Genomic DNA, 27,252 nt, shown 5'->3' with positions numbered 1-27,252 from the left:
CACAGCCCCCCCATTTATTTGTTAATTTTTTTTTTGTGGTATGAAATCAGCCAATCTGACACCATCTGTATCTCCTGCTCCTGAGTCACTGACCAGCCCTGCCTGCATCCTCTCCCTCTGGTTGTCAGTAACAAGCTGAGCTGAACTCGTCTTCAACTTCTCCCCACTGTTTCCAACTAAGCGAATTTGGTTTTACAAAAAAAAGAAAGCAGTTCGCCTTGGATAGAGCAACACGTGGTGAAATTCCATGGAAAGCATCGCCGGAACACCCTCGCAAGCGTGCGCACGATGCATGTGATTTTTCTCCCTCGCATTTCTGCCGAACGAACCTGCAGCTTTCGGCGGCGCATGTGAAGGTTCTCAGTCATCTTACATGTGAATAGCAACAATAACAACTGGTCGGCTGCGGTCTTAAAATGTGTTGTTCCCCAATGCTGACTTATATTTTCAACAGGGAAAGGCCATTTAACTTTTTACATTTCGGTTACTTGCATCAATCAAACCATCAGCCCACTTTCCTGTCAGCTGTCTTTGGATTGGTCTTTGAATTTGATTGAATGATCTCATTTTCTGATTAGCCCAGAGCAGTGTGAGGATGTGTAGTTTTATGAATCTTCTTGTTAACGTTTTGTTGCTTTTTGTAATGGTGTTTTTTCATGATGGCATTTCTGATGCCTTCTGACAGTTTTCGTGTCTTGTGACAAACACTAAACCATCGGCTATGAATTCAGGTCACGTGAACATATAAAATGGAGCACTTGTTGTGATTCATCAACAGGGTGCCAATGATTGTGGTTTTTGTTTTTCTGTTCTTTTTCTACAAAAGATGTTATTTTTCAGTTTTTAAATGTACTTAAAGTTCTTTACTTGCACTGCAGGCATCCCATCAAGTCACACGTTTTCTCTCTTATTCTCTGTTAAGTGCAAGCCGAAGTAGCTGTTATTAATGAGATTAAACCTTTTGGGGTCAACTGTAGCCATATTGGAGACGCCGAAAGCTATAATCACACAAGGCATTCATTTAAGTGACTCGCATGCTTTGTGTACCAGCCTGAATCACATGGAACAATCATAGCTGAGTTGGAAAACTGTCTGTTGTACAGAGTTCCCAGATAATTGTGCTGCAGGGTCCTGCTCTCCATCTGTTGCTTGACTAAACCAGACTAAGTTTATCTTAGTTAAATTGACTAAACTCAGGAACAAAGCTAACTAAGCTAACTGCAGCTTTGTAGCCAACCCTTTCAGGAAAATGCTCTGGAACTCATTCTGACTGGAACAATTCATCAACAGTTTTTCTAACAAATTTGCAGGTTTCTATACATTCATTTTTTTCAGCTCCACATAAAAACAGAATGTAAATGATAGCGGTCCTAATTTCTTTTTGTCTTTTACTTTAATAAGTCAATAACACGAACACAACAGATATCCAATAGAAAAAACAAGGCCAACGTTTCACTCGAGGTAAGGTTGAATTTATTTTTATTTGCCGAAGCAGAAATCAGTTCAGATCCGATCTAACTTGCTGTTCAGGGAGTATTCTGTTTATTTCTACGTCACAATATGGTTGCATGAAATGGAAGTTAGTTAGCTTGCAGATATGTCATACTCTGTAAGCTGTAACGTCCGGTAAAGAGTCCCCCGGTGTGAAATTATTGTCATTCTCTGACGCTTGCTGTTTTCAACTTGGGATATGATTATCGATGGTGACAAGTTCAGTGCCGCAGAAACAAATTTCAGCTCTACACACTTTCTTCCACGATGGCACATGGAAGTGTATAAGTTGCCTGTCAGCCTCCACAGCATATGAAAAATATGAATCAAAATGCCAGAGGGTTGTAGGAAACAGTTTTGATTATATTATTGGTATAATGACTGATTATTTTTCCTTTTTGTGCTGCACTGTTAGGAAAAACTTTTAGTGAGTAATGGAAAAACAACCAGACTAGCTATGACGGGTAATTAATCAATCTGAAACATCCATTATTTGCGCTGTTGTTTTGTTTTTGCTTTTATTTATTTTTTTATTTATTTATTTTTTATTAATTTGCCCACTGGATAAATGTTGAGAGGAACGCTGGCTTTCTACTCAGTGCTTAAAGTACACTGAATCTTATGCAAGAGATCTGGATTGAACTTCCAGAATCAATAGCTCATGAACAAAATATTGTTAAGACTAAGGAATTAATCCTTGAGGTATGCCATATGTTGCTTTTGCCACTGGTAATGAGCTAAATTATCAGTGAATAAAAATTTGGTAGAGCGTAAAATGAACTGGGGCCTCTTAGTAAATGTCCATCCACTTAACTGCATTAAGTAGCCCGGCATGATCAATGTTGTGAAAGTTTGTTCAGTGCAATGTAGGTTCTATTTTGTGTGTGTGTGTGTGTGTGTGTGAGTGTGAGAGAGCAGATTAGAACTTGTCTTCTCCATCCCTCCAACATTTTGAATGTGACGCTATCCAGTCATTCGGACGTGTGCTTCCGACGGTAGTGTGAGTGTTGAGAATTTTCATATTAGCTGTACAGATGATAGGAGGCAAATGAGAACATGAACCTGGTGGAAACATAGGAGGTGAAAGATGCAACGAGCCCGTTCATCAAATATAGGTCTCTTTTAACTTATTCCTTGTAGAAGACAGTTGACCGTACCTTACGTTAGTAGTTAATGTACTGATTATATCTAAATGTGTTTGTTTTGTACTGATTGAAAGCGGAGCGACAGTGGCCACTTTATTCATACGAATTTGATACTATTTCCCAGCAGCTTGTTTATATCTGAATTAAGATTTTATCTATGCACAGCAAATATCTGAATCTGGTATGTTAGCCAAACATTAATTACTCTCAAAAGACATTATATGGAAGCTTGGTTCATTTAGATTAACCCAATACATGTTTTGAACTTGGCATCTTATCATTTTCTTCCTGCTTATGAAAAGAAAACTTAATGACTTTTGCATAATTTTAAGACCACTGGCAGTTGAGGCTGGCCTCACATAATCCCAATAACGTTTAATGTATTATCGGTTTCTGTTTAGGCTTCGTATAGACACGTGGAAGCTGGAAGCTTTGTTATTTTTCTGAGGGGTATGCGGGGTATTTTTCAGCTTTCTTTAATCATTTTAAAGCCCTGCAACACTGTGACGAATGGAAGGATGAGTCACACTGTAACAGCAATGGGAAAAGAAAATTGCACGACTCTGGAATGATCTTTTTCTACTCCCTGGGCTCTAAATTTTCTCTGACTGGATAAACAATTTACTTTAATGAAATGAAATCTTTTACCGTAATTGGCTCTCTCTATGCATGTACCTGCAGCCTTTTATGGGCTAGGTATTCCTCATCTCATTAATGTCCCCCTGCAACCGTAATGGTATGAAGTGCTTTTGATGTTGATACATCCACTAGTGTGTCTGCTATCCTGCCTGCTTTTAGTTATTTCAAGTCTGACCAACAATCAATGAATTCTGACCAAGCAATGGGACCTGACCAGCCTTTAAAATGCCCTCCTCTCAAATGTCTTCTTCCTTCCCTAAATGCATTACTTGCTCCTTTTTAAAGCTTTCTCTTTCTAAATATTGAATGTGTTTTATCTCATTTTGTTTGCTCCTTCGTGCGGCTCACCCAGCCGCTGTATATCTTTCCATGAATTTTACATTCATGACTCTGAACAGCAGCTATGATAACCCAACTTCTCCTCTGGTGTCACACTGGGATGACATGTCATATTAGAGTCTAACTGAAATTGCAGCTAGTGGTCCCTGGTTGGTGCAGAACTAGGGGTGAAGGAAGGAACAGTGGCTTACATCGGGGATAGTCTCTGTCTTTCTCAGCAGCCAGACAGGTGCATCCCTGTCAGTGTTTGATTGGCAGCAGAAAGCAGGCTCAGTCCCAGCAGGTGAACGAGACAAAAATAAGCGAGCTTGCTTTCAGACTTTGGAAGACAGTAGTGTTGATGGGCTTGGAACCGTACCACTGTCTTAAGAGTAGAAATAAAGTGAAATTTGCTAGAATATTCTGGCCGTTCAATGCTATGGAGCTGACACGCTACTTAGCTATTTTATCTGTAAACGTATGGAAAGCGGTACATAGTAGACTATGTAATTTGCATGTTTAGTTCTGATTATGTTTCTCCTATGGCAGGAATTCCACTCACAGCAAGCACTCTAAATTTGCTTCCACGCATGGTTTAAAAGTTCCATTAGGTTCCAGTAATATGGCTTATTATGGCTCCATGCGTCTTGCCAACTTTCTACCGTTTAATCCCAAGATGCTGAACAGAGTAACTTTCACTCTGTGCATAAAGCAAATGAGATGATAAAACCACCTTAGCGTAGGGATATTCATAACAGCAGAAGATCAACATGGAACTGTTAGGCCCAAATGTTGTCTAAACCATTGCATGGTGTCTACTGCGTAGCTTCATGCTAATGTGTCAAAGTACAGTGATGCATCCATCCATCATCTGCCGCTTGTCTGGGGATCGGGTTGCGGGGGCAGCAGTTTGAGCAGAGAATCCCAGACGTCCCTGTCCCCGGCCACTTCCTCCAGCTCCTCTGGGGGGACCCCGAGGCGTTCCCAGGCCAGCCGAGAGACATAGTCTCTCCAACGTGTCCGGGGTCTCCTCTCAGTGGGACGTGCCCGGAACAACTCACCAGAGAGGCGTCCAGGAGGCATCCTAACCAGATGCCCGAGCCACCTCATCTGGCTTCCCTCGATGCAGAGGAGCAGCGGTTCTACGCTGAGCCCCTCCTGGATGACCGAGCTTCTCACCCTATCTCTGAGGGAGAGCCCAAACACCCTGCGGATGAAGCCCATTTCGGCCGCTTGTATCCACAAACTTGTTCTTTCGGTCACTAGCCACAGCTCGTGACCATAGGTGAGAGTAGGAACATAGATTGACCGGTAAATCGAGAGAGTCGCCTTCTGGCTCAGCTCCTTCTTCACCACAACAGACCGATCCGCATCACTGCTGAGGCCGCACCGTCCGCCTGTCAATCTCCCGCTCCATTCGTCCTTCACTCGTGAACAAGACCCCAAGATACTTGAACTCCTCCACTTGGGGGAGGATCTCATTCCCAACCCGGAGAGGGCATTCCACCCTTTTCCGGCCGAGGACCATCGTCTCGGATTTGGAGGTGGTGATTCTTATCCCAACTGCTTCAAACTCGGCTGCGAACCGCTCCAGTGAGAGCTGAAGGTCACGGCCCGACGACGCTAACAGGACCACATCATCCGCAAAAAGCAGAGACCCGATTCTGAGGTTGCCAAACCGGACCCCCTCAACGCACCTAGAAATTCTGTCCATAAAAATTATGAACAGAATCGGTACAGTGATGCACTGGTTTGTAATCAGGTAATACGATTTTCTTACCAGTCGAGGTTGCCTGGTAAGTATAATACTTCTAAAACATTTTGTTTCGTACTGAGCAGCAGGATTTAAAAAAAGATAAAAGAAAGATGGATGAATTGTGTGTACACATGGGAAACTGCATTACAATCAAGCCGGGGAAGGATGAAATGCACCCAGTTTTAGTTGTTGCCAATCAAAGGACCATCAGAGTAATGTCAAAGCTTCATCCCAACTCAGCAAGTCTTCAGCAACTTTTATTGCCAAGGATCTCCATCCATATTTTATCTAACAACCAGTACTATGTTGTGCTCTTTTGAGAAGAGATTCAACTGGATTTTATTGGAACAATGATCCCCACACTCTACAAAGAGACCAAAACCGTGGAATCATTTAAGAAAGCGTGTAGGATAGCTGTAACATGTCATGTGTGCCACATCGCCACAAAACCTTACACCACCGTAGCTTCACACTTTATCACAAATGATTGGTAGATGAATAAAAGGAGGCTGGTTAAAATCATTTCCAAGTACATTATCCTGCTACAGGCTCACTTTCCTTCTTCTGTTGGATCTTTTTCAGTTCAAATAAATTCTAGAACAACAGAGTCTTCAAGTGAAAAGGCCACATATCCTCTTTGTGTCATTACACGAAAGATACTGGAAGTACATTAGTTACGGAATGTTACAAATACTTTGCACTGTAAGCACCAAAAAGTGGCAAGGTGAGAGAAGGAGAAAATTGATCCTGCATAGGAAAAAAAGATGTCAAGAGGTTTTATTATCAAATATAGTTTTAGAAGCCGCCCGAACTGTCATCAAAACGTGAGGTTCCATGAGATTCCTAACCCTGATTATTGGGTTGCAGTTTACATCCAAGTAGCGTCTGACATGCAGTCCAAACACAGCTTTTGTCTGGTTGAATTGTGTATTTTTTTGGTGTATAGGTTTGGTGGAGTGCATGTTTTGTTTGCACTCTACCTGTGAGACGGTGACTAATCCTGATGCCACCTAATTGCATTACCTGGTCTACGTCAGTCTTGAAAGTATTTATTACACTCTCAGAGCAATTAATGTTACCGACAGGCAGTCTGAAAATTAGTTGTTTTCTTATCTAGATCTGCCAAACATGATGTAATGGGAATAATTTATGTCATGTGTCTGCTTCTGCTGTTACCTTCTGGAAGCCAGAAACTCGACAGGTGTCCCGCTTTCAGTTACTCACAGCGTTGAGTACTTCTGTGGTTTCCATGTCACCTGAAGGAATTTTCAGATGTTTCCGGTATCGCGCTACTTTTGTTAACCCGTCCATGTGCTTTTTTGGCGCTCCTGTGCTCCCCGTCAGTGTGCAGAAGCAAGGAGGAGATGTTGTTCAAAAGCGTACATGCTTATGCGTCAAGCTGGTGGAAGGCAAGGGGGAGTGATGGCCGACGTGGCCGAGGTGAATGCTGTAATCACTCCATTCTCCTTATCTTACCCTACCTACCTCTGGGCCTCCACTCATCTCATTACAAACCAGAGAGGGTGAGAATTGAGGCTTGTATAGACCTCTGCATGAATTATTGAACCCTTTGTTCCTTTTACCTCAGCTCCTGCTCCACACTCCCTGATAACCTTTACATAAAAGAGCGGAGGCTAACTCTCAGCCATTAGATAATGTGGTAGGTACAGCAGGAATGAAATGAGGAGACCAAGTTTTTTGGGTTTAATCATTTTAGAGAATGTGTTACTTAATGGCCTGCATGTGACATGTTTGCCTGCACGAGCAGATATATTGTTTCCCATTTTTAATTACAATTTAATTGCTCCGGTTGAACTTGAGCCCTAATTAATTCCATTCGTCTTTAAATGGGTGCTGATGTGGGGCACATAATTATTAGAAATGCCATTTGAGCCCATGCGTAGTCTTTGTCGTGTTGGCAGAGTTATGCTTCGCTGGTTGCCTCCCGCCATGCCCATTCAATTTGAATCACTCAGTCGGACGCCAGCTAATGAAGGCTGAGGAGGTCAGCGTGGCCGAGGCATGCAGACGACTGTAGGGCGACTTACTGTGATGCTGAAAATCTCACACTTGTCTTCTTCTGTCCCTGTGTGTGTGTGTGTGTGTGTTTGTTTGTGCGTGTACACTTCCTGCAGGTTTGAAAAGGCAACATCAAATCTCGACCTCCTGAAGCCTCTGAGCAAGAGAAAGAAGACGCTGCCAAGATGTTCAGCACCAAAAGGTCAGCACAGTGTCACTTTTGATCTATTCTTATGCACTTATCTCTGGGGTTTCAAAATGATTTCTGCTGATAATGGCTGACATTTCTGGTGAGCTGGGACTCACAAATAACTGGATGAGAAGAGACGCCTGTGTTAAAAAAGGTGGTTGATTTCAGGTCAGAGCACAATAAAGCATTCTCAAACCGGATTAGAGTTTGAATTATTAAATTTGAGACATGCACTTACCCTAATAAAACTTTTGAACTATTTTCACTTATCACATTTTAGAGCAGTGAAACGTCAGACAGCCATTTAACAACAGGTGCTAATACTCTCATTGAGCCTTTCCTGCAGGAAGTTTTGGAAACTTAGTATACAATCCTCCTCCTGCATTTTTAATGTGGCTTGTAGTTGCGCACAGTCTGCATAAATCATTGATCGCTTTTCTGGATGTTGACACTGAAGTGGAAGTGTACACACTGAGTCGTATACGTGAGGTTTGATGTGTGCTACAAAAACAACGTTTTCACGTGTTCACAGCTTTGGTTTGGTTTATAATTAGACGTTACCTAGAATACATTTTTTAATGATTCCATAGAGGTTCATTGCAGAAAATGCAGCCCACATAATCGTAGATTTCAACTGGAATTTCAATGGAGAAATAAATCTGTGGAGAACCCATTCTAGGTTAAAATCATTGGATGATTGATGATGTGGATGATTCGTAAGACGTTCTAAACTTCTGCAACTTGTGCCGATCTTATCTGTGGCAAGCAAGCGTAGTCTACAGAGACCACAAAAGAGTCGTTGCTAATGTCCTGTTACCAGACACTCGAAGACATCCCCATATGTTCTTTGTTGACATTCTGACTGATCAGACGTCTTTTGGCGCCATGAGAAGGACCTACCCAGTATTAGGCGTGTGGTCATAATGTTGTGGCTTATTGGTGAATGTTTTCTTGTAGATGGAATTTTCGCTGAGAAAAGAAGCTGTCTCACCAAATCAATCATGTTGAAAAGAAAGTACATCTTCATTCAAGTTTTATGTTTCAGGACAAAAAAAAATAAATGAAAAAAATCATCATCAGTCCTCATCAGTTTTAGAATAAATACAAACTTGTCTGAACATCAACAACATACGACATAGTACGCAGTTATGGATTTCACAAAAAAATTATCCAAAATGTAGAAGCAGTGTGTGGGGAAAAATTGAATACAAGAATATAAGTGTGAGCACCTCTACAAAAGTAATCTGGAGCATTTAGATGTGTGTTCACACCATATCAGGGAGAAAGACATCGGCAATGATCTCGGAGAAGCACTTGTTTCTACCCATCAATCTGAGAAGGGTTACAAGGCCATTTCCACATGAACACTCACAGAGAACCTTGTGAGAACATTCAAGGTTCAATGATCTTCCCAGGAATGTTCGTCCCAGCGAGTAAACCCCAAGGTCAAACTGTAGAATGCCCAGAAAAATTGCAACAATCTTAAGAGCTACATCTGATACTCTACAGGCCTTGGTTAGCTTGTCAAAAGTTCAGAACTGTACAGTTTGATAAAGACCAAACAAGTGTGGCTTGTTTGAAAAGGGTATCTGAGAGAAATACTAAATACTTGAGTATTTAGTCAAATGTGAGACAGCGAAAGGCTTGGCCAGAATTGTACAATGTTCCAAAGCACAGTGTAACAGATCTGTAACAAAATGGCTGCAAAAGGAGAAGAAATGACACGTGTAATGTGTCATGTTTTGTGTTCATTTATGGTTATATTTCTCTCATTTGCTTTGTTGCAGATTACTTCCCCCTTCCCCCTTTATTATGTCATATGTAAACTCTTGGACTTGAAAGGGGATGTCTTTTTCATATTACAATAAGCTATGACACAATTCAGTACCTGCCAGTGTAGCACATAGTGAGATGTATACAAGAATGCTGCATTTACTATCGGCTTTCTCTCTCTAGTTTGGATTTCATTTTGGCACTCACTGTTTCGGTTTTCCTTAAATACACAAAGCTCTCAATGTTTTCTTATCCCATCTGTGGGAAGTCTTAATTTGCATTGATCAAGAAGTTTCTTGCGTGCTGGTCAGGTATTGATGGCTCCCATTCTAGTACAACTTCAAACGTAAGCCACCAACTTTGCCACTAAGTCAGCAGTAAATCTATGCGATTGCGTTTACAGTAAGAACTTTATGTTGAGAAGTGTCAAAGTATCGTGATATGATGGAGACTGAGTGCTCTCACAATACTGCGTCAGTCCACCCGTCTTCCCACAGCGTGTGTGTGTAATCGGCATACTGTGTATGTGTGAGAAGATGATGAAACCAGGCCAGCCCCGCATCCTCTGGGAGCTGTGTCAGCACAGTCGATGACTCGGGTATGCTCAAAATGATTGTAATATGCTGCCATCTTGAAATTCAAACGCTCCAAAAGCTCACTCACATATTTGCTGAATATGAAACAAAGCATTTTCCCTCGCTTAACTGCTGATCAAGATGCCAAGTGGTTGAGGAAATGTGTGCGCCTGTCAGAGATTTCTAAGCAGTGGCTTTATCTCAGGCTTTTTAATAATGGTGCTCCTGCTCTTTTCCCTCAAGTCATCTCCAACAACACTCAGTGTGATTACAGCGGAACAGTGTGATTAAAAGACATTCATTAAAATTGAATCAAACATCTTAACGTTGCAGTTTACATTTGACTGCGATGAGTGAGGAGTGTGGACCAGAGGCGCAGGTCGTGAATCCAGAGCCTTAGCACTTCGACTGTCTCGCTGTTATTGAAAAGCTGAGTGTGCAGCATACTCCCTGCTTGATTGTTTGAGTCTACATGTGCTAATTAAAATGTAACTGGAGCGCTGTTCATCTGAGTCTTTCATGCTGGATGAGAGCATTTGTGGTGTGACACACACCAAAGGCTTGATTTGTGGGTTCCTTATTGATCCCACTCCAAAAAGAAAAGTTTTGAAGGTGTTTTTTTTTTTTTTTTTTTCCGGATTTCTATGCTCTGGATAGACATTCCTGGAAATTAAACCATATTTCTTGATGGGCAGGTACTTTTTTTCTCTCTCTTTTTCTTTTTTAGTTTGGTTGCCAAGTTAGAAAATTGCCTCCTCTAAATCCTGCCTGTAGCTCTGATTGGTTGATTGTTTCTCATGTTTTCAGAAATACCATTGGCTCACTTTTAAAAGATTTTTTTTTTTAACAAATGGGAAACCGTTATTGTTTTCATTATTCTGCCTCATTTCTTTCTTCAACTGCCTGTGAATTATTTCCATGGACTGAATGTGGACACTGTGACCTCGCCCAGTGACTTGTAGAGTCTTGTTTTGAAGCCTCGAGCTAAATGTTTTGGCCATTGCAGTCTTGTTCTTTTGGACAGGACATTCAGAGGTGGCCGTAGACCTGATTGAAAACAGCTGAAACCACACTCGCGAAATGGAAAGAAGCTCTCTCTGCTGTATCATCTATTTTATTCTAAATGGGACCATCATTTCTGGTGATTTCTATCTTCCTGCTTTCCACTTTTTTCCAAAAGTCCTCTCACAGCTGTCCTTCGTTCACCATACTGTCTTCTGTACATATAGTAAGTCACATCTCTGAGATGTGAAGCTGATAAATGACACACTGTGTGAAGCAGGTAAGTTGGACAGAGCTGTTATTTAATGACATGATCTGTGCAGTTCCTCTTAAAAGCAGATTATCCGTAATGATTACTGATCATGCTATCTTGCACGCATAAAACCCACAAGGAAAACATTGTGAAACTCTGGGAATTAAAGCACAGCATAAAAGGACAAAATGAAGGTTATTTAGCAGTTAGCTCAATGCTGGCCATGGAAAGGTTCCTCTGCAGCATCATCAGCGGTGGACTGAGGTCCTGCGAGTCTCAAAAGCAGCAGTCTCTGTAGTGCTCACTTTGATGTCTAAAACTACAAAAGTCTCATCCCATGTCATAAGACATAGCTCTTAAAGCGACACAGAGATTATAAATGTATGCGTTTGCATGCAGATTTAAAGGCGGGGTAGGGGATCTTTTTCTGGAGCATTTTTTTACATATTGCTTGAAATACTCTTCACACCCCCATTGCAACCAATTAATTAAAAGTTTTGACACAAATATGAAAAGTTTTAGTGGCCTCTAGAACGTACAATCTAGGAAAAACAGTATCCAATCATTGTGAACGGAGCGTTCACAATGATTGGATACTGATGCCGTCTACCAAACTGCAATCTGCTCCTCCCTCCCCCTCCTTCTCCCTGTGCGCGTACCCTGCTCCGTGAACGTCCAGAAGCTTGGCAGGAAGCTAAACCAGAGCCAGCTTGGCTAGCACCTAGCATTATTAAACGTATAGTTAGCATAAACTAAATACTAAATACTAAATACGGCAACGATCGATGCTTGCTGTCAGAACAGCGCTCGTGCACCTTCGTGCTCGTGCGCGTTCATGTACTCTAGAGGCGTGCCTTCGGGGGAAAAGTGAAGAAAAGGGTTGGGACTTTTTACCTGTGTATTTTTAAAATGCAGCTTCGCTGGACTCAAAATCCAGGATCTCCTACCCTACCTTTAATTAAAAGTTTTGACACAAATATGAAAAGTTTTAGTGGCCTCTAGAACGTACAATCTAGGAAAAACACTATCACAATGATTGGATTCTGATGCCGTCTATCAAACTGCAATCTGCTCCTCCCTCCCCCTCCTTCCCCCTCCTTCCCCCTGTGCGCGTACCCTGCTCTGTGAACGAAGCTTGGCAGGAAGCTAAACTAGAGCCAGCTTGGCTAGCACCTAGCATTATTAAACGTATAGTTAGCATAAACTAAATACTAAATACGGTAACGATCGATGCTTGCTGTCAGAACAGCGCTCGTGCACCTTCGTGCTCGTGCGCGTTCATGTACTCTAGAGGCGTGCCTTCGGGGGGAAAGTGAAGAAAAGGGTTGGGACTTTTTACCTGTGTATTTTCAAAATGCAGCTTCGCTGGACTCAAAATCCAGGATCTCCTACCCTACCTTTAACTTTGTAAAAAAAAAAACTGACATTCTCAGTGATGTGCGTCAGGTCATGCAATAACTCACTTAGGGCCATTTGAAATCTTGTCATACTTTTATATTTTGGTAATAAATTAATCTTAATTCAAACATGCTGAGAAACTAAAAGAGCCCAACACTATTCTTGGCAATAAATGGTTTGAGTTGTCTTGTACAGCTGAATGTCAACACTGGTGTAATTTCCATTAGATATGACTGGTTGTAAAGTATAACTTCTCATGATAATTACTACATATTGAGCCTAGTGAAACTAACTTAACTACCATGATGCTGATGTTGGTCCCATTGGATAATCTATTGTCTTGGCTGAACATTATCTTTGCGGGGCTAACGACTAGCATATCTTTGCTTGTGACCCACCAGACTAAATACTGCCTTGGCTGGACATTTTCGTGGTGAGGTTAAAGACTAGCATGCTGAAGCCAGTGACCCAGTGGGCTTTGGTTGGCCATTGGCATGCTTAGGCTAGCACTTAGCATGTCGAGGCTGATGGCCTACTTCCGTTTTGGTGACAAGCATACAAAAGCAAATTAGATTATCTGCTAATATGGCTCATCTTGTTTTCCATTTAACATTAAATTGTGCAAAATCTTGCACTAATAACTTTTTGGGAATGTCTTGACGTTGTTTTTAGTTTTCTTTTGAAGCAAAAAGGTTTTTTCCATTGCTTTTCTCAAAGAAAAGTGGTTTCTATCATGGCTCCTGGCCTTGGTTTAATCGACCACTGTGAGTGGACATGCTTCCATTTTTTTTTTTTTATTATCAATTGATTGTGGCTATTTATCCCATACTATCTATTGTATTTATCTTCATTCCATTAGTATCAGTGCACCCACCAAAGGTAATAATGCAGTTATGGTTTTGACAAAAACAATATTGTGCATTGAGTTATTTGTTGTTCTTCTTTGTCACAGGACTTTTTTTTTTTTTTACCTGCAGCTCTTAAACATGACGCAGCGTTAGTTTGACTCTGTTTTTCTGTCACATTAACTCTGTGCTGCCAGCGGCTCAGACTGACCAATATTTGATTCAAGTGGAAGCTGTAATGTGAGAATGAATGTTTGAAGGGAAAATTAAAATGAATCTTTCTACATTTCAAGTTGAAAACTAAATGTTCTGCTGCAGCAAGTAAGGGAAGTGTGCTTAACATACTGTGTGCCACGGCACATACAATAATAGTGATACATTTGTGGAAAGGTGTCTGCCTGGTGGCAGCATCATTGGATGACTCATGACAAACAAATCCAAACAATAAAGAAAGCAAACACCTTTATTTTTACCTGCCACACCACATACTCACTCATTATACATACAGGTTGTCCTGGACAAACTCTCGTCCTGTGATGACACGGTGTACTTGCGGCTCCGTTGACATTAATGCACTAATCAGTGTTATATTGTCAACATGATAGTTCAGCTTATAATGACTAGTTGGTAATTGCAATCTCGATGGAATTTCACATTTGACATTCACCCCACCCCATCTGCATATCTGTCCATGGCTCTGAGTTGTTGTCTTCAAGGGGCCTTGCACTAGATTACTTATGTATGAAGAGGGAGGAGAATAGAGTCTGGGGATTTGAATGCATGCTGGGATGAGTTAACCCACCCGCCCCCAACAAAGGCCTGCTGATCCAATCATGATGCACCGACTGCCACCCCGACGCCACACACCGACCCTCCTTGGACTGACCTGGAAGGGTGTTCCAGCAGTATGTGTCTGACTTCATGAAAGCCTCTCATTCAACGATATACTTTGTGTTGCACTTTGACTCTGTAATGTAATATTCAATAGATTGGACTGGAAATAATTGATTTAGTTTAATACTAAGTGAGTTTTTGCATTTAATTAGACTGTGAATGGAAGATGTATGGAAGATGTTCATTATAATCATATTACAGGACAGCCCAATAGTCCCAGTCAACAGTATTTGCTGTCTTTGCAAAGCTGTACACAGTGTTCAGTGTATTTGTTCTACAGATGGCATCGTCCCATTTATAGTGATATATATAAATATATATATATTTTTTACAATACATGGGTTGTTTCATGAGTTTTATTCCCATCGGTAACACAAATGTACTCCATAGCAACTGTTTTTCAAAAACTTTACGATGCCAAAGAACATACAGTAGCATACAAAAGTTAAAAATGTCTATGGCTGCAAATGATTGATCAGATAATAACTAATCTTTTAACTGCCTCAGGTTAGAGCTAAAAAAAAAAAAAAAAAAAAAAAAGATTTTGTGACAGCTGAACAAACACTGACACTGAAATGGAACTCTTTTGGCGCCACAAGCAAAAATTCGTTTGGATATAAAAAGAAGCGGAATTTCATGAAAACGCTGTGGAATACAAAAAACCTATTTTCACGTATAAACCTTGCCCTCTGGTGCATGTGGCCATGTTGTACGTGTTGTCGATAAGATATTTCCTACTAGATAATGGACTTCTGTGGATACATTTTCACAGTGCAACACGCAGTTAATCCAACATCGGTCCAGATGAAAATTGTTTGTCTCCAAACTTATCTTGTGGCTCTGATGTTCTGCCATGAGATGGAGAGTAATCCATCACAAATGAGGCTCAGACATAAGGCTCAGGAGATCAAAATGCTGTGCAGACATGTTGTCTATAAGTGACAGTAAAGGCTTCTGAAAACTTTTCCTGAAAGATATTAAAACTCACTCTTAGGGAAACTGCATCCTAAGAGATGCAGGAAATGACAAAGTTGGAAAAGCAGAAGAGGTAGTCGCACCATAAACAATCTCCCGAAGCCTAATATGTGCAGACAACAAAGGTGCAGAGTGGTTATTCTGTAAGCCAGAACAATGTGGATATAATCAGTCTCTTGGCTATAGACGTCCATGTTGGTCTATACCTACACTGCTTAGTTTAACTTTGCAGACGACGGCAGTATTTTGATCAGGCAGCCTCCAGTAGGGCTGGTCCTGGGCAGTAATGAAGCCCGAGGACTGCTAAACTCTATAAGGGAGAGATGAGGAGACAGCTTTCTGCTGACACAGGAAGAGAGGAGTATCAAATGTCAAGGCACACATTACCTCTAAAGTTTCTTTGTGGGCCTATGCAAAGTAAGACTAGATCAGTTTGGAGGAAAAGGTCTTGTGCCACTAAATGTGCACCATAATCTATCCGCATATTCTCAGATATACTAAATGTCATGCAAAAGCACCAGTGCCCATGTCAGGAGTTAAATTTCATAAAGATCTTTTCATCAGCTACTGATATTAAATACCAATTTTTAATATTGGAGCATGGTTCAATTTCCAGGATTCCAGGTTCAACTCCCGGCTGGGGTCTTTCTGTGGGGAGTTTGCATGTTCTCCCCGTGTATGCGTGGGTTCTCTCCAGGTACTCCGGCTTCCTCCCACTGTCCAAAAACATGCATGTTAGGTTAATTGGTGTCTCTAAAATTGTCCTTAGGAGTGAGTGTGAGCGTGTGTGGTCGTTTGTCTCTGTGTGGCCCTATGATGGACTGGCGACCTGTCCAGGGTCTACCCCGCCTCTCCCCCGATGATTAAGCCGGTATATAAAATGGATGGATGGATGGTTCAATTTCCCTTTTCCTATACACTAACGGCAGCTTGTGTATGTGAGGGACTCAACAACTCAAAATTGTGTAGGGTATTTTCAGGGAGTTTAATATTTTATTGTGGCTATGAGTGTTTATCAGTGGATAGAAACAAAATCTGCAGCTAAGCGCTTGAGCTGCTGGACTGAGCGGCATCACAGACTGTCAGGTTTGTGGAGAACATGAGATCTTGTTTTTGCTTATGTGAAAGAACTCCTCCTCCGTCACGTCCAGCACATGGCCTTGGTCCATTTGGAGTGCACTCTAGCAACTTGACAACAGATAGTGCTTTTAAACTTGAAGTGAAATTATGTTTCGATTGATGTGCTTTCAGTTGATGTTGCGTGGGAAGAGGTTGTTGGAGTGTTTGTGGTGACTATCAAGGACAATAACCCCTGGTCCACGGCCTTTCAAAAGATGGCAATACTAATTTTTCAGCATTTATTGCAAGCAGGAGGGCATGCGGTTTTATAGTACCCCAGTTTATAGTAAATAAAACGCAGCTCCTGGCCCATGGAGTAAAAGTATCATTGCCTTCCTCTGTCAAGCACCTTTTTCCTTTTGTGAGTTGGCCACATTAGCTGCAATTCCAAACTCTGTATAGGGGATGTTGGATATAAGCGCAGAGTTTGCGTTGGTGCAGGCTTATTTATGACATTCCCTGCAACTGCACCGCCTGTTTTGTGTCCTGAAAGAAACTCTGCACACTTATGACTTCCTATATGAGATTGCTGGTGTATTTCTATGCTATTGAGTCATTAGGAGTCCCTCAACAACATCACTCAACTTGAAGCTACATTCTCTGACTTCCTGTTGGCTTCTCACACACATGAATGGATATAGGGCGCATAGGCGAGGGGGATGCTATATGGGCCAGTGTGCATCGTGTTGCACAGTCCTTATTTATGTATTTGTGTTCATAGCCGAGGCCACCCAGCGTCACTGTGGTTATTGAAATTAAGTGGTAGGGGATGGGGTGTGGTACCGTCCCAAGGGTTCCTCCTCTCCTGCATAAATCACAAAATTTGCAAGAAACGTAAAAGAATAGCATAAAGGTTGTTGTTTTATGGAATCTGTCGAGCAGGCGTACTCTTTAAGGCACATATTGTTGTTTGTTCTGCTGTCCTCCTCCTCAGTTTTCCACCCCAGCACTTGTCAGTCACTGTGATGAGCTTTCTTTTGTCAACCTCAACCTGAAGGCGATGAATCTTGAAGAAAAGGAAAACAATAGAAAATGTTTCTTTCTTTGCATTTTGTTCACATGGACACATGATGTGTGCTGCGCTCTTCTGTAGTCACTGGGACCTTAAGGTGTTTTGACAACCGAACAGCAACGGCGAACACACAAATGGATGTGACTTGTGATATAAAACACAAGCTAATTGTCACTGTTGCTTGTGAGAGTCCGTTCACGTTGTAGTTTTACAAGAAGAAAGAAAGAGAGCATACGTACCCTCAGGAGCTTTAATCAGTCCTCGTGTATCAAATCAATGTACAGAGGTCGAATGTCACCCAGTGAAATTGGTGAAAGTGAGCCTATGGGCACCAGCTAATGAAATTTTCATGCAGCTTTATTTAGAACTGTATTTTACAGGATTATGTTCAAGGCTCCATTTTCACTTCAAAGGCAAGCTTTCACCACTGCTGGGGGTTGTTTCCCCTCCCACTATAACAGGAAGGTTCCTCACAATTTTGAGCTTTTTGTCTTGTCGGTTTTTTCCCCTCCTTATTTGTTTGTCTTTCTGAAGGCTTTCAAGTGATCAGTTCAAATTTGACTTGCTTTATTTTTCATCAGTTTCCCACTTCGCTCCATCAGTCCATGAAGGTAGAATTGCAGTGGCGTTGTGTGTGGTTCTCTTGATTGGATTAGAGCTTTCATCACTTGGCCAGATGAGAATTGGAGGCACTGATAAGGAGTGGGTTTTTGGAAGTAGCTCTTTTCATTTGAGGCTTCATATTTCTAGTCCAGGACTCTTTGTGAACTTTACACAAAAAAGATACAGTTTATTATTTATGTTAGACTGGTCCTTTAAGGAGCCTTAAGGTTCATCCAGTTGATTTTTATTTTAAAAGATAGACGTGGCCTCTTTGGCTGAAAAACAAAGTCTACGTGAAAGTGCTCCAATGGGTAGCCCCAACCCCTTCTCAGATTTTACCATAGCTGCCCTAACTTCTCACAATGAATCTACTATAAATCAAAATTTTATCAGCCATATAAAAATGTATAGCAAAAACTACCATAAAGGTTCGCTACAGGATGTCTGTATGTGCTCGCAACCAGCTTTATTGTGTGACGTAATGGACAGTTTGTTCTTTCAGTGGCGAGTTGTGCAAATTATTTCTAATATGCCCATGTTATATGCCTCATAAAATGTTAATATTCTGGAACCAGATTTTCACATTTAAGAAGCTGAAACTTTGGTGAATTCCTGCTCAGAAAGTCTCCCAAAGGATTGATTAGTTTGCAGGATAAGAAGCAAGAGACCATTTAACTCTGAAATGGCTTCCCTAAGAGTTGTGGGGGGAAACAAACATGGATCTCTTTGGCAATTGAGCTAAAATTGAGTAAAATTGGAGACTCCACCAAGGCAGTGCTTGTACTTCTCTTGCTTTTCCTGGAACATGATCCATAATGCCTTCAAGTACAGCTAACCTCGCCCTTGAGCCTTATGCTTCCTCAGTGAAACCCCTTTCTTTTCGCTGTTCCCCCCTGTTATCCCCTCTTTCTCTGTTTGTCCTCTTGCAAAATGGATGCTTTTCGACTTAGCTTGGTTCAGCAGCTGGTGCCCCAGGAGATAGCTGACCTGGGGTGAACACTGATGAAGAGTCAAATTAATGTTTTATTTCATTATTCACTCTATAAAACACCACCAGCAGCAGTTCTCAATGTCATTCAGGGGTTAGATGCTGCTCTATAAGGGGAAAACGACAAAAGCCTCCAGAGAACCACCAGGGTGCAGGGATATCGTCCGTACACTCATTGCTCCCGGAAGCAAAGTTTGTGTTTATTTAGAAATGTAGTCTGTTAGTTATTTACTTATTGTTGTCTGCACTATGTCTCTGTAAGGCTACATTATTATGTAATGTAAGCAGACATTGCCAGGAAGCAGAGGAGACAACAGCTTTGGGTGGTTGGAAGTGTTTAAGTATGGTAATTTACTCTGCAGAGAATGCAAGGGGGAAGAAAAAAAAAAACTGCCACCCCTTTAAAAATTCCCTGCTTCTGAAGCTATGCAAGCTTTCTCTGTCTGAGCTTTTATCCCTGTGGCTCAAATCATTTCATATCTTATGTAAAGGCAGATTAAATAAATAAATGGGGGCGAAAAGAAAAGAAAAAAAGACTACTGACAAAATGGCTTCAAACAACCAGCAGTTAGGAGTCAAATATGGAGCTTGTGCAGCTATCTCGCTCTGTCACTGCTTCTAACTCAATTTGCTGACTGCTGTGACATTTTTGTGATCGTGGAAAAGTGCAGTGGCTGAATTTATTGTGGCAGGGCGTCTGCTTTCTTTTTGATGAATACACACTGAGCTCATCCCTATCTGGCAGGGGAGCATTAAAACATGAATGATATTTGTTTCTCTGCCTTTTTGAAAAACTGTCTGACTGGCTTGAGTTTCATTCAAGCCAAATAAAACCAGTGCAGATGGAGGATTTTGTGTAGGTACTACTGGATGGAGCAGAATCTAAATGAAACTTGGGAAGGGAGCACGGGTTCAGCTTGTTTGATATGATTGGATCTACAGCCTGTGGGGTTGGCTTTCATATTGGCTTGGATTTGTCGGTGTATCTTAGGCATAAAGAGTATGTTTGTTGGTCTCAGAGGGCTCTTTAAAGCTAAAAGCCACAAGCTTTATTTCATGGAGAAGTAACCCAATATGACAATATTTTATCATTTATGGCTTTAAAGGAGATGGCGCAGTAAATTTTTCATTTTATTACTTAAGGCAACATTTTGAGATATTAAAAACACTGCAATCCACTCTGATGGACTTAACAGCAAACCAAAACTAGATGAGTTCAGAATGGAGTAAATAAATGTGTTCATCACAAAGCTGACACAGCTCTTCAGCTGGTTGCATTTGACAAGGAAAACAGTCAAATAGAATAGAATAGTTTGGAATGTCAAAAAGACCACTACAGGTACACAGTGTCCTAACATTAACACAATTGAGTCTGGTTGTAAGCGTGACGGAACAGTTTTACAGGCTTTGGATGAGTTTTATGAGAAATCTGCGCTTCATGACATGGGGGAGAAGGTTGGATTAATTTTATGCAGGATTCACAGGAAGGTTGCAGATTCCACATGCATTGACGATTTGCCTCCCGCATAGTCACCTCCACTCACAACACTGTGCTGAAGCCAGTTTTTGTTCATTTTCTTTTTTTCTAAACCTCTCCCTCCTCCACCCCTCATGTAGTTCAGCTAAAGTGGTCCAAAGGATAAGCTATAGAGATGAGAGAAAGTGCTCTAGTTGGGCTCAAATCTCAAGAGACATTGTGGGGTTAGCTGGAATATTTGTGAACAGTAGTAGCTCATATTTTAGAAATGGGCTTTGAGAGTTAGACGATTAGACTGATGGCACTCTCAACTCTGAACAGTATGAAGCCACTGCCATCAGCACATTTGCTTAGCTTAGTTTAGCATAGTTTTAACAAGGGCGGAGAGTTAGCCGGCTGGGCTGTGCCTCGGAGTTATGCTAACTATGCTGTTTTGACACATTCACGATAGCCTTTTGGAGGTTAGCCTGCTAACTGTCCAAAAATATTTGGACATTACTCAGAGGAGTATGGGTGAAAGCAAATGTATGAATCATTAAGTCTGTGTTGACTTTACCCTACTAGCTCCCTGAACCTAAGTAATACAGCTAAATAACTATAATGACTGTGTTTGCTTATTACATTTAGCCTACTGCTTCGTACCCTTTTTAGCTTGCCTTTTATGTTACATTTCCAAACAAAACACTACAATTTTCAGTGTACGTTTTGGTTCATTCTTCCACAGTGTTAGCATTTTGTTATCTTTGACCAAAGCTAAGCTGTCTGTTTCTGTTTTTTGTGCTAAGTTAAGCGAACTATGTAGGCTACTACCAATATCTAGTATTGATCCTCTTGTGAAACCCAAACTGCTGAACAATTCCTTTAAGATGTTATCAAGCAGCTTATGTTGTATTATCCAAAACTGACATGAATCAGGATATCAGAGACCAGCAGTATTAAAAGAAGAAAAAATTTGTTTGGAGGAACTGATACTGTGTGGCGTGATGTTTGAATTCCTCTGGTGCTTTGTGATATATGCACTTTGGAAAATCTGCATTGTTATGAAACCATTTTTTGCTCCCAAAACTTGTGCACACAGTTGCACACAAACATTCATGCATATTCATACAATGTATACTCATCCAGATACTTCTTTTTTGAAAGTTCCACTGGAGCGTCTCTAAATGATTTTTGACAAATCTACCCAGCGGTACAGATGCATCCGGAAATAAACTGCCCTTTCCCTCTATCCCCTCCTGAGTGCTGCTGGATTCAAATCGCATCTCTCTCCCCTTTCTCCTGCGCTTTGTTGCCAAAGGTTGGCCCCGTGACTCATAAATGAAGAAGAGAGTTGGATAGTGTGGGGTGTTCAACTGTGCACATGGCAAACATTAGAGGAAAGCTATATTGGTGCAGAAAAACAAGAATGTGGGTCAAGTTCAATAACTCAGTGGACATTATGTGAATTCACATGGGGTAAGTTAGATGTACAGCAAAATCCTAGGATTTAGTCTGTTTTATTGGGAGGTTAGAGGTGCATTATTAGGAACAACATCTAAACTAAAGCTGGGTTCATCGAGGATGTCAGAAAATTAATTAGCACATTTTAGTTTGTGATTTCCTGTTCACATGATTTAAAGGTTAATCATCCAAATGTCAAATTAATAAATTATAACCATCCATTTGTAATGACGTTATGAATAATTGAAATATCCAATTGTCAGTCAGAATATATCATTAGTTAGTATTGGATAAAAAATCCAAAATGAAAGCATCTATTGGAAGTATGACAGATATAGATTGGATGATTTATGCTCAGTTCTAATATTAACTTTGATTGGATGATGTGAAGGTACATTTATTTCCTGTGTCCTTAAAATTTGTATTGAATTACAGCGATCCAGATGGAAAATACTGAATGTATCGTATAAGAGTTGCTTTTCATTCGGTGCATTATGCATTTGATTGATGTTACAGTAGAGGTCCCTCTGCATTTCCCACCTGTCAAAACAAATCTTTAAATAGGCGAGCTGTCTCGCTGTAAAATGAAAGCTATTGGCAAGCTTTGGCACAACTGTATGAGGGGTGAGGAACATTTGATATTCGTCAAACATGAACTGGTTGTAAAATAATTCTCAGCTTTGCTCTGTCTGCTTTATGAATTGCACATTATTCTTTGGTGCATTCTTTTACAAATGTTAAAAATAGGTCTGCTACAAAAGTCTACTAGAAATTTTGATAAATCCTAGCTTTGACCTCACGCTACTGCTTTGTCAACAGCAGGATATTTGTACATATTCTATCAGGGTATACAGTATCTATTGATGTGTACCAGGTCCATATCCAAGCAACTCAGACTTCTGTATCTTCGTCTGATCAATTGTAAATTACACTTCAGACCTGTTAGCTGTGAGCTCTCTGTAGACTGATTGCAGCTGGTGATGTGTTTACGCTCCAAGAGCCCTGATTAACTGCTGGAAAGGTTGTTCTTCAGCAGTTGCAGTTAAATTAAAACGGAGAGGTGAGATACGGCCTGTCATCACAAGCTTTAGCATGTTGCACAAGAGTAAAAGTGTTACAAAGTCAGCAGAAAATGTTTCTCTCCTGTTATGCTCATGGAAGATTAGCATCTTCACTTAAAAAGTGCTGAATCCAGAGAAATGCTTAGGATTTATCAATTTGTCAAACCTTTTCCTTACCATAGCGACTGTGATTGTTCAGCAGAAATAACTATCGTAAGTATGGCAGGTCAGTCAGACTTTGTCAAGAGCCAAAATTTGAACACATAATTACATCCTGATCCGATACTATGTACGTAACAAAATGATTTGGTCCTCTCAGGTCTTAGAATTAGATTCAAACAACCTCAGATAACATATTACACCATGTCATCATTTATACCACAAAAACTAAAGCGAAATGCAGAAGCAGTATGTTAAAGTACACCTTTACCGTTTCCATCGTATTTAAAAGTGAAATTAGCAGCCAGGTGGTGCTAATCAAGTCTTGACAGCATTCAGGTGTGTGTTAACACAAAGCCAAGGAGGAACAAAGTCGGTAAGGATCCACAAGAAGCAATTGTTGTTGCCCATCAATCTGTACTTGAGTCCCACATCTTATATCGACAAAGATTATTCATAAGAATGTATAAGAAATCGGGAATTACATTTTGATTGGCTGTCTATTTGAAAATGCGCTGGTACTGTGTGGTCTCCCCGCAGACTACCATTTAAATGAGCAGATTTTCATTGTGCACTTGGTGGTGTTTTATGTTTTATGTTCTGTTTAATTCTGTTGGGCGAAAATGTTCTGCTGTGTTGTAGGACATGTTCTGCACATTGTTTATAGAGCATACAAACGCAACAAATGCGAGTCCTTGTCTTTGTCACGTTAATGGGGTTTCCCCATGTTTTTGTGTTTTTCATCATGCTTAGTCACGTCTTAGTTTAAATCCATGTTTAGTTAAGTTTGCCATTGCTTTTTTTTCTCACTTCCCATGCCAGCTCATTAGTTCACTCACTTCACCTGTCCATCGTTCCCCAGCTGCACTCATTTGTCAATCCCTCAGTTCACTATTTAGTTTCCATGCTCCCCTTTCATTTGGTGAGTTCGTCTTCACCTTTCATGCCACGCCACAGCTAAGTGCTTTTTTTTTTCATGTCATGTCAAGTTATTTGTTTTGGTCACAGTATATTCATGTTTTATTTCTCACAGTTTAGTTTTGTCATCCGGCCCAGCCGCGCCTTTTGTTAACTTTTTTGTTTTTTGTGAATAAACCAAGTTTTGTTTCCTACCTCTGGAGTCCGCATCCGTGTCCTGCCAAACCTACACTGACAGTCTTTACTCAACAAAGAAAAACTTGATTTGTGAGGCATCATTCAAATCTCACACCAGTTACTGCTCAATACCATATTCCAACTCTGTTTTGCTTACCAGTTAACGTAGGATACTAATGATTGTTCTGGCAAGACATCTTTACGTAACAACTAGCTTTACTGGCTAACATAGGAGTTGTCAGATGTAACTCGAGTGCTGTTGACATGTGTGGAGCTCTGTAATTTTTTCCTGTTCAGTATTAATTCATAGTGAACCTCCATTAGTGTGCACGTCTGCTGTAAATCCAGGATCCTGAGCTCACATAACGGGCTGAGAACATCAGTCATGTACACAGACCAGATTTACCAGATTTCTATGGCCACATGGGGAACAGCAAATAAGACTGACACAGTGTTGTCTTATCCTATTTTAAAATGATATACAGTATGTTGAGCTTATAAGCATATAGTTTCATAGTTATACATCACACAGTAAGAAAGCAACATTATTGTTCCTGTTACTAAACACCTTGGAAGAAGTCTAATCTTGACTCTCTTTTAGCTCTGATTTTGGACTCTATAATATCCGACTGCAGCTGCTAAATGCTCCCCATTATTTCCATAGTGGTTAATTTTGTCAGTTTGTCTTCTCTGTCTGAGCAGGCACAGTAAAGCGAAACGATAAGCTAAATTTATGGAGGGAAAAAAATCGTCCACCCCTTTCACGTTGTTAGAGCTTGCAATTTTCATTTCTCTCTTCCATGTCAACATTAATAATTAAGAGCAACAGAAGTTGTAGCTATCAATATTTAAAGTTGGCCATTAACAGAATTTCTGACGAATTAATGAAGCTAACATTAGCTATAGCAGCTGAAATCTTTGACCGTTTAAAATCTTGAAAAGATATAGTAACAGCTGCTTCAGAATTTTAGGTTGTGAATTTCTTTTTTCACAGGGGAATGGAAAATGTCAACATATCAAATGTTGACATAGTGGATTGCCCTCAGAGAATGATGGTTTAAAATATTGACTTAAGTCAGCGTTTACAAAAATGATTAGCTTGTGCTAACAGGATGTAGCCTTCAGAACACATTAGCTCAAAATGACACTATGTTGCTGCTCCTCAGCTGTTAATATCTGCTAACTGGAACAGAAATGTTTACTCAAGGTCCTCCTGATGTAAAGGGTTATCAGAGAGACATGACCAATACAGTATCCTTTGTTAGTGAAATTGTGATATCCATATTTGATGCCCTATTTATGTTTGTCTGGGAGCCTGCTCCCTCTCAAAGCCATCTCTGCTGCCTTGCCATGCAAATCATCCATGATATTGCCTCTCTGTGGGGCTTTGCAGCCAGTCTCTGTAGATATGACTATGTGAAACATAGAAATGTACAAATCCATTGAAAGTAATAAAACTATAGCTTGGTTACTAGTTCCAGTGGGGTTAGGAATTGAATAATCTTTATGGCAGCATAACTTCACAAATCGTTCTCTTTGATAGGACTCAGAGGCACATGCAGTTTATTGTATGCATGAAGGGAGCATCAGTTAATGTTCACTAATGTGACAGCGAGCAAGACTTGCTGTGTCTCACTAGCTGTGATGGACATGAATGTTCAATCATAGGCACCTTGACACCTCCGTTTTTTACTTTAAATACTCACAGACCCCAAACTTTACAGAGCTTTGTTCTTCTAGTCTGTTATGAATTAAAATGCCATAGCAGATTGCATCCATCTAGACAACGGCCGCTCTGAACTTTAATGATACTGCTTGAATGGAGAGGTCAGACCAGACTGGCTGCTCATTTTACTAATTGTGCACAGAATAAAACCGAGGCTGGTCAAGGGGTACAAAAATGAGTCATACAAACTATATGTATTTCTTTTTCTTTTGTTAATTTTTTTAAATTTTTTTTTTTTTCATTATCTGGTCATTTTTGTATTATTTTCTTTCCCATGCCTGTCTGGATCTCCCTGATCAGAATCTCTTTATTGCCATTGTAGCAATGAAACACAGGGATAACAAAATAAAGGCAATTCTCTTAGTGCAAAACTAGTCACCCAAGTAAAACAAAAAAAAGTATAAATCTTAAAAAAAACATGTAAACTTGTTACATTGGAAAAATGCATTTTTGCACTTGATGATGATGGCAGCATTTAGCATGGTAATGGCTGACAGGAGAAGCTGTTTCTGAGTCTGTTTGTTTTTGTCTTGATGGATCTGAAACATCTGCCGTTCAAACAGTCCAGGGTTTGATGGGTCCTGCAGAATCCTCTTGACATTTCAACGAGAATGGTGCACGTCTTTAAGTGAAGGGAGAGGGCAGCCGACTGTCCGCTGGGCAACCTGTATGACCCTGCGGAGCTCTTTCCTCTGTGCTGCTGTGCAGATGGAGAAGCATGCACAGAGGCAGTAGGCCAGGACTCTCTCCTACTGTGCAGAGGTAAAAGGACACCAGCAGTTTCTCCATGATATTGTTCTTCCTGAGAACCCTCAGGAAGTAGACCGTCTTTTGTAAGCTAATTGAGCTGCGCGCGTTCCACAGGTCAGGTCCTCCCTGATGTTGACTCCCAACAAGCGGAAGTCTGAGACCCTCTCCACACAGTCCCCGTTGATTTTCAGCTATCTTAAGGATGATGTTACAGTAGTGGGCATGTGTGTAGTCATGGGTGTAGAGCAGGGGGCTCAGTACAGAGCCCTGTGGGGAGCCAGTGCTGTAACCCTTGGTGTGCAGTCTCTCAAGAAGTCCTTAATCCAAAGGTACGTGGAGTGTGGAAGTCCTATGTCCAACAATTTGGTCACAAGTCTGTGGTGGAGGAAGGTGTAAAGGCAGAGCTGAAGTCTATGAAGAGCAGCCAAGCGTAGCTCCCCTGTTGCTCCCGGTGGGAATGAAATGGATCGAACATGGGAGAAATTAATGACATGATGTGGTTCCTGATGAGCCTCTCAAAGCACTTCATCACGCGTCCTGAGATGCCGA

General features: G+C 40.9%; 1 protein-coding gene across 4 annotated transcripts in view; it reads left to right on the top strand.

The window, feature by feature from the left end:
- Positions 1-27,252, top strand: part of oxr1a (oxidation resistance 1a) — a 161,392-nt gene that overhangs the window by 10,257 nt on the left and 123,883 nt on the right. For all 4 annotated transcript variants that reach the window (XM_075464816.1, XM_075464818.1, XM_075464813.1 and 1 more), the window contains exon 2: positions 7,485-7,570. In XM_075464816.1, coding sequence (XP_075320931.1) covers positions 7,554-7,570 — 17 coding nt within the window. In that variant the 5' untranslated portion in view covers positions 7,485-7,553. The remainder of the gene's footprint in view (positions 1-7,484; positions 7,571-27,252) is intronic.

Source organism: Odontesthes bonariensis, chromosome 5 (assembly GCF_027942865.1).
Source record: "Odontesthes bonariensis isolate fOdoBon6 chromosome 5, fOdoBon6.hap1, whole genome shotgun sequence".
Taxonomy (NCBI): Eukaryota; Metazoa; Chordata; class Actinopteri; order Atheriniformes; family Atherinopsidae; genus Odontesthes; species Odontesthes bonariensis.
The sequence above is the reverse complement of the archived record's forward strand: the minus strand, read 5'-3'. Positions and strand labels throughout refer to the sequence as shown.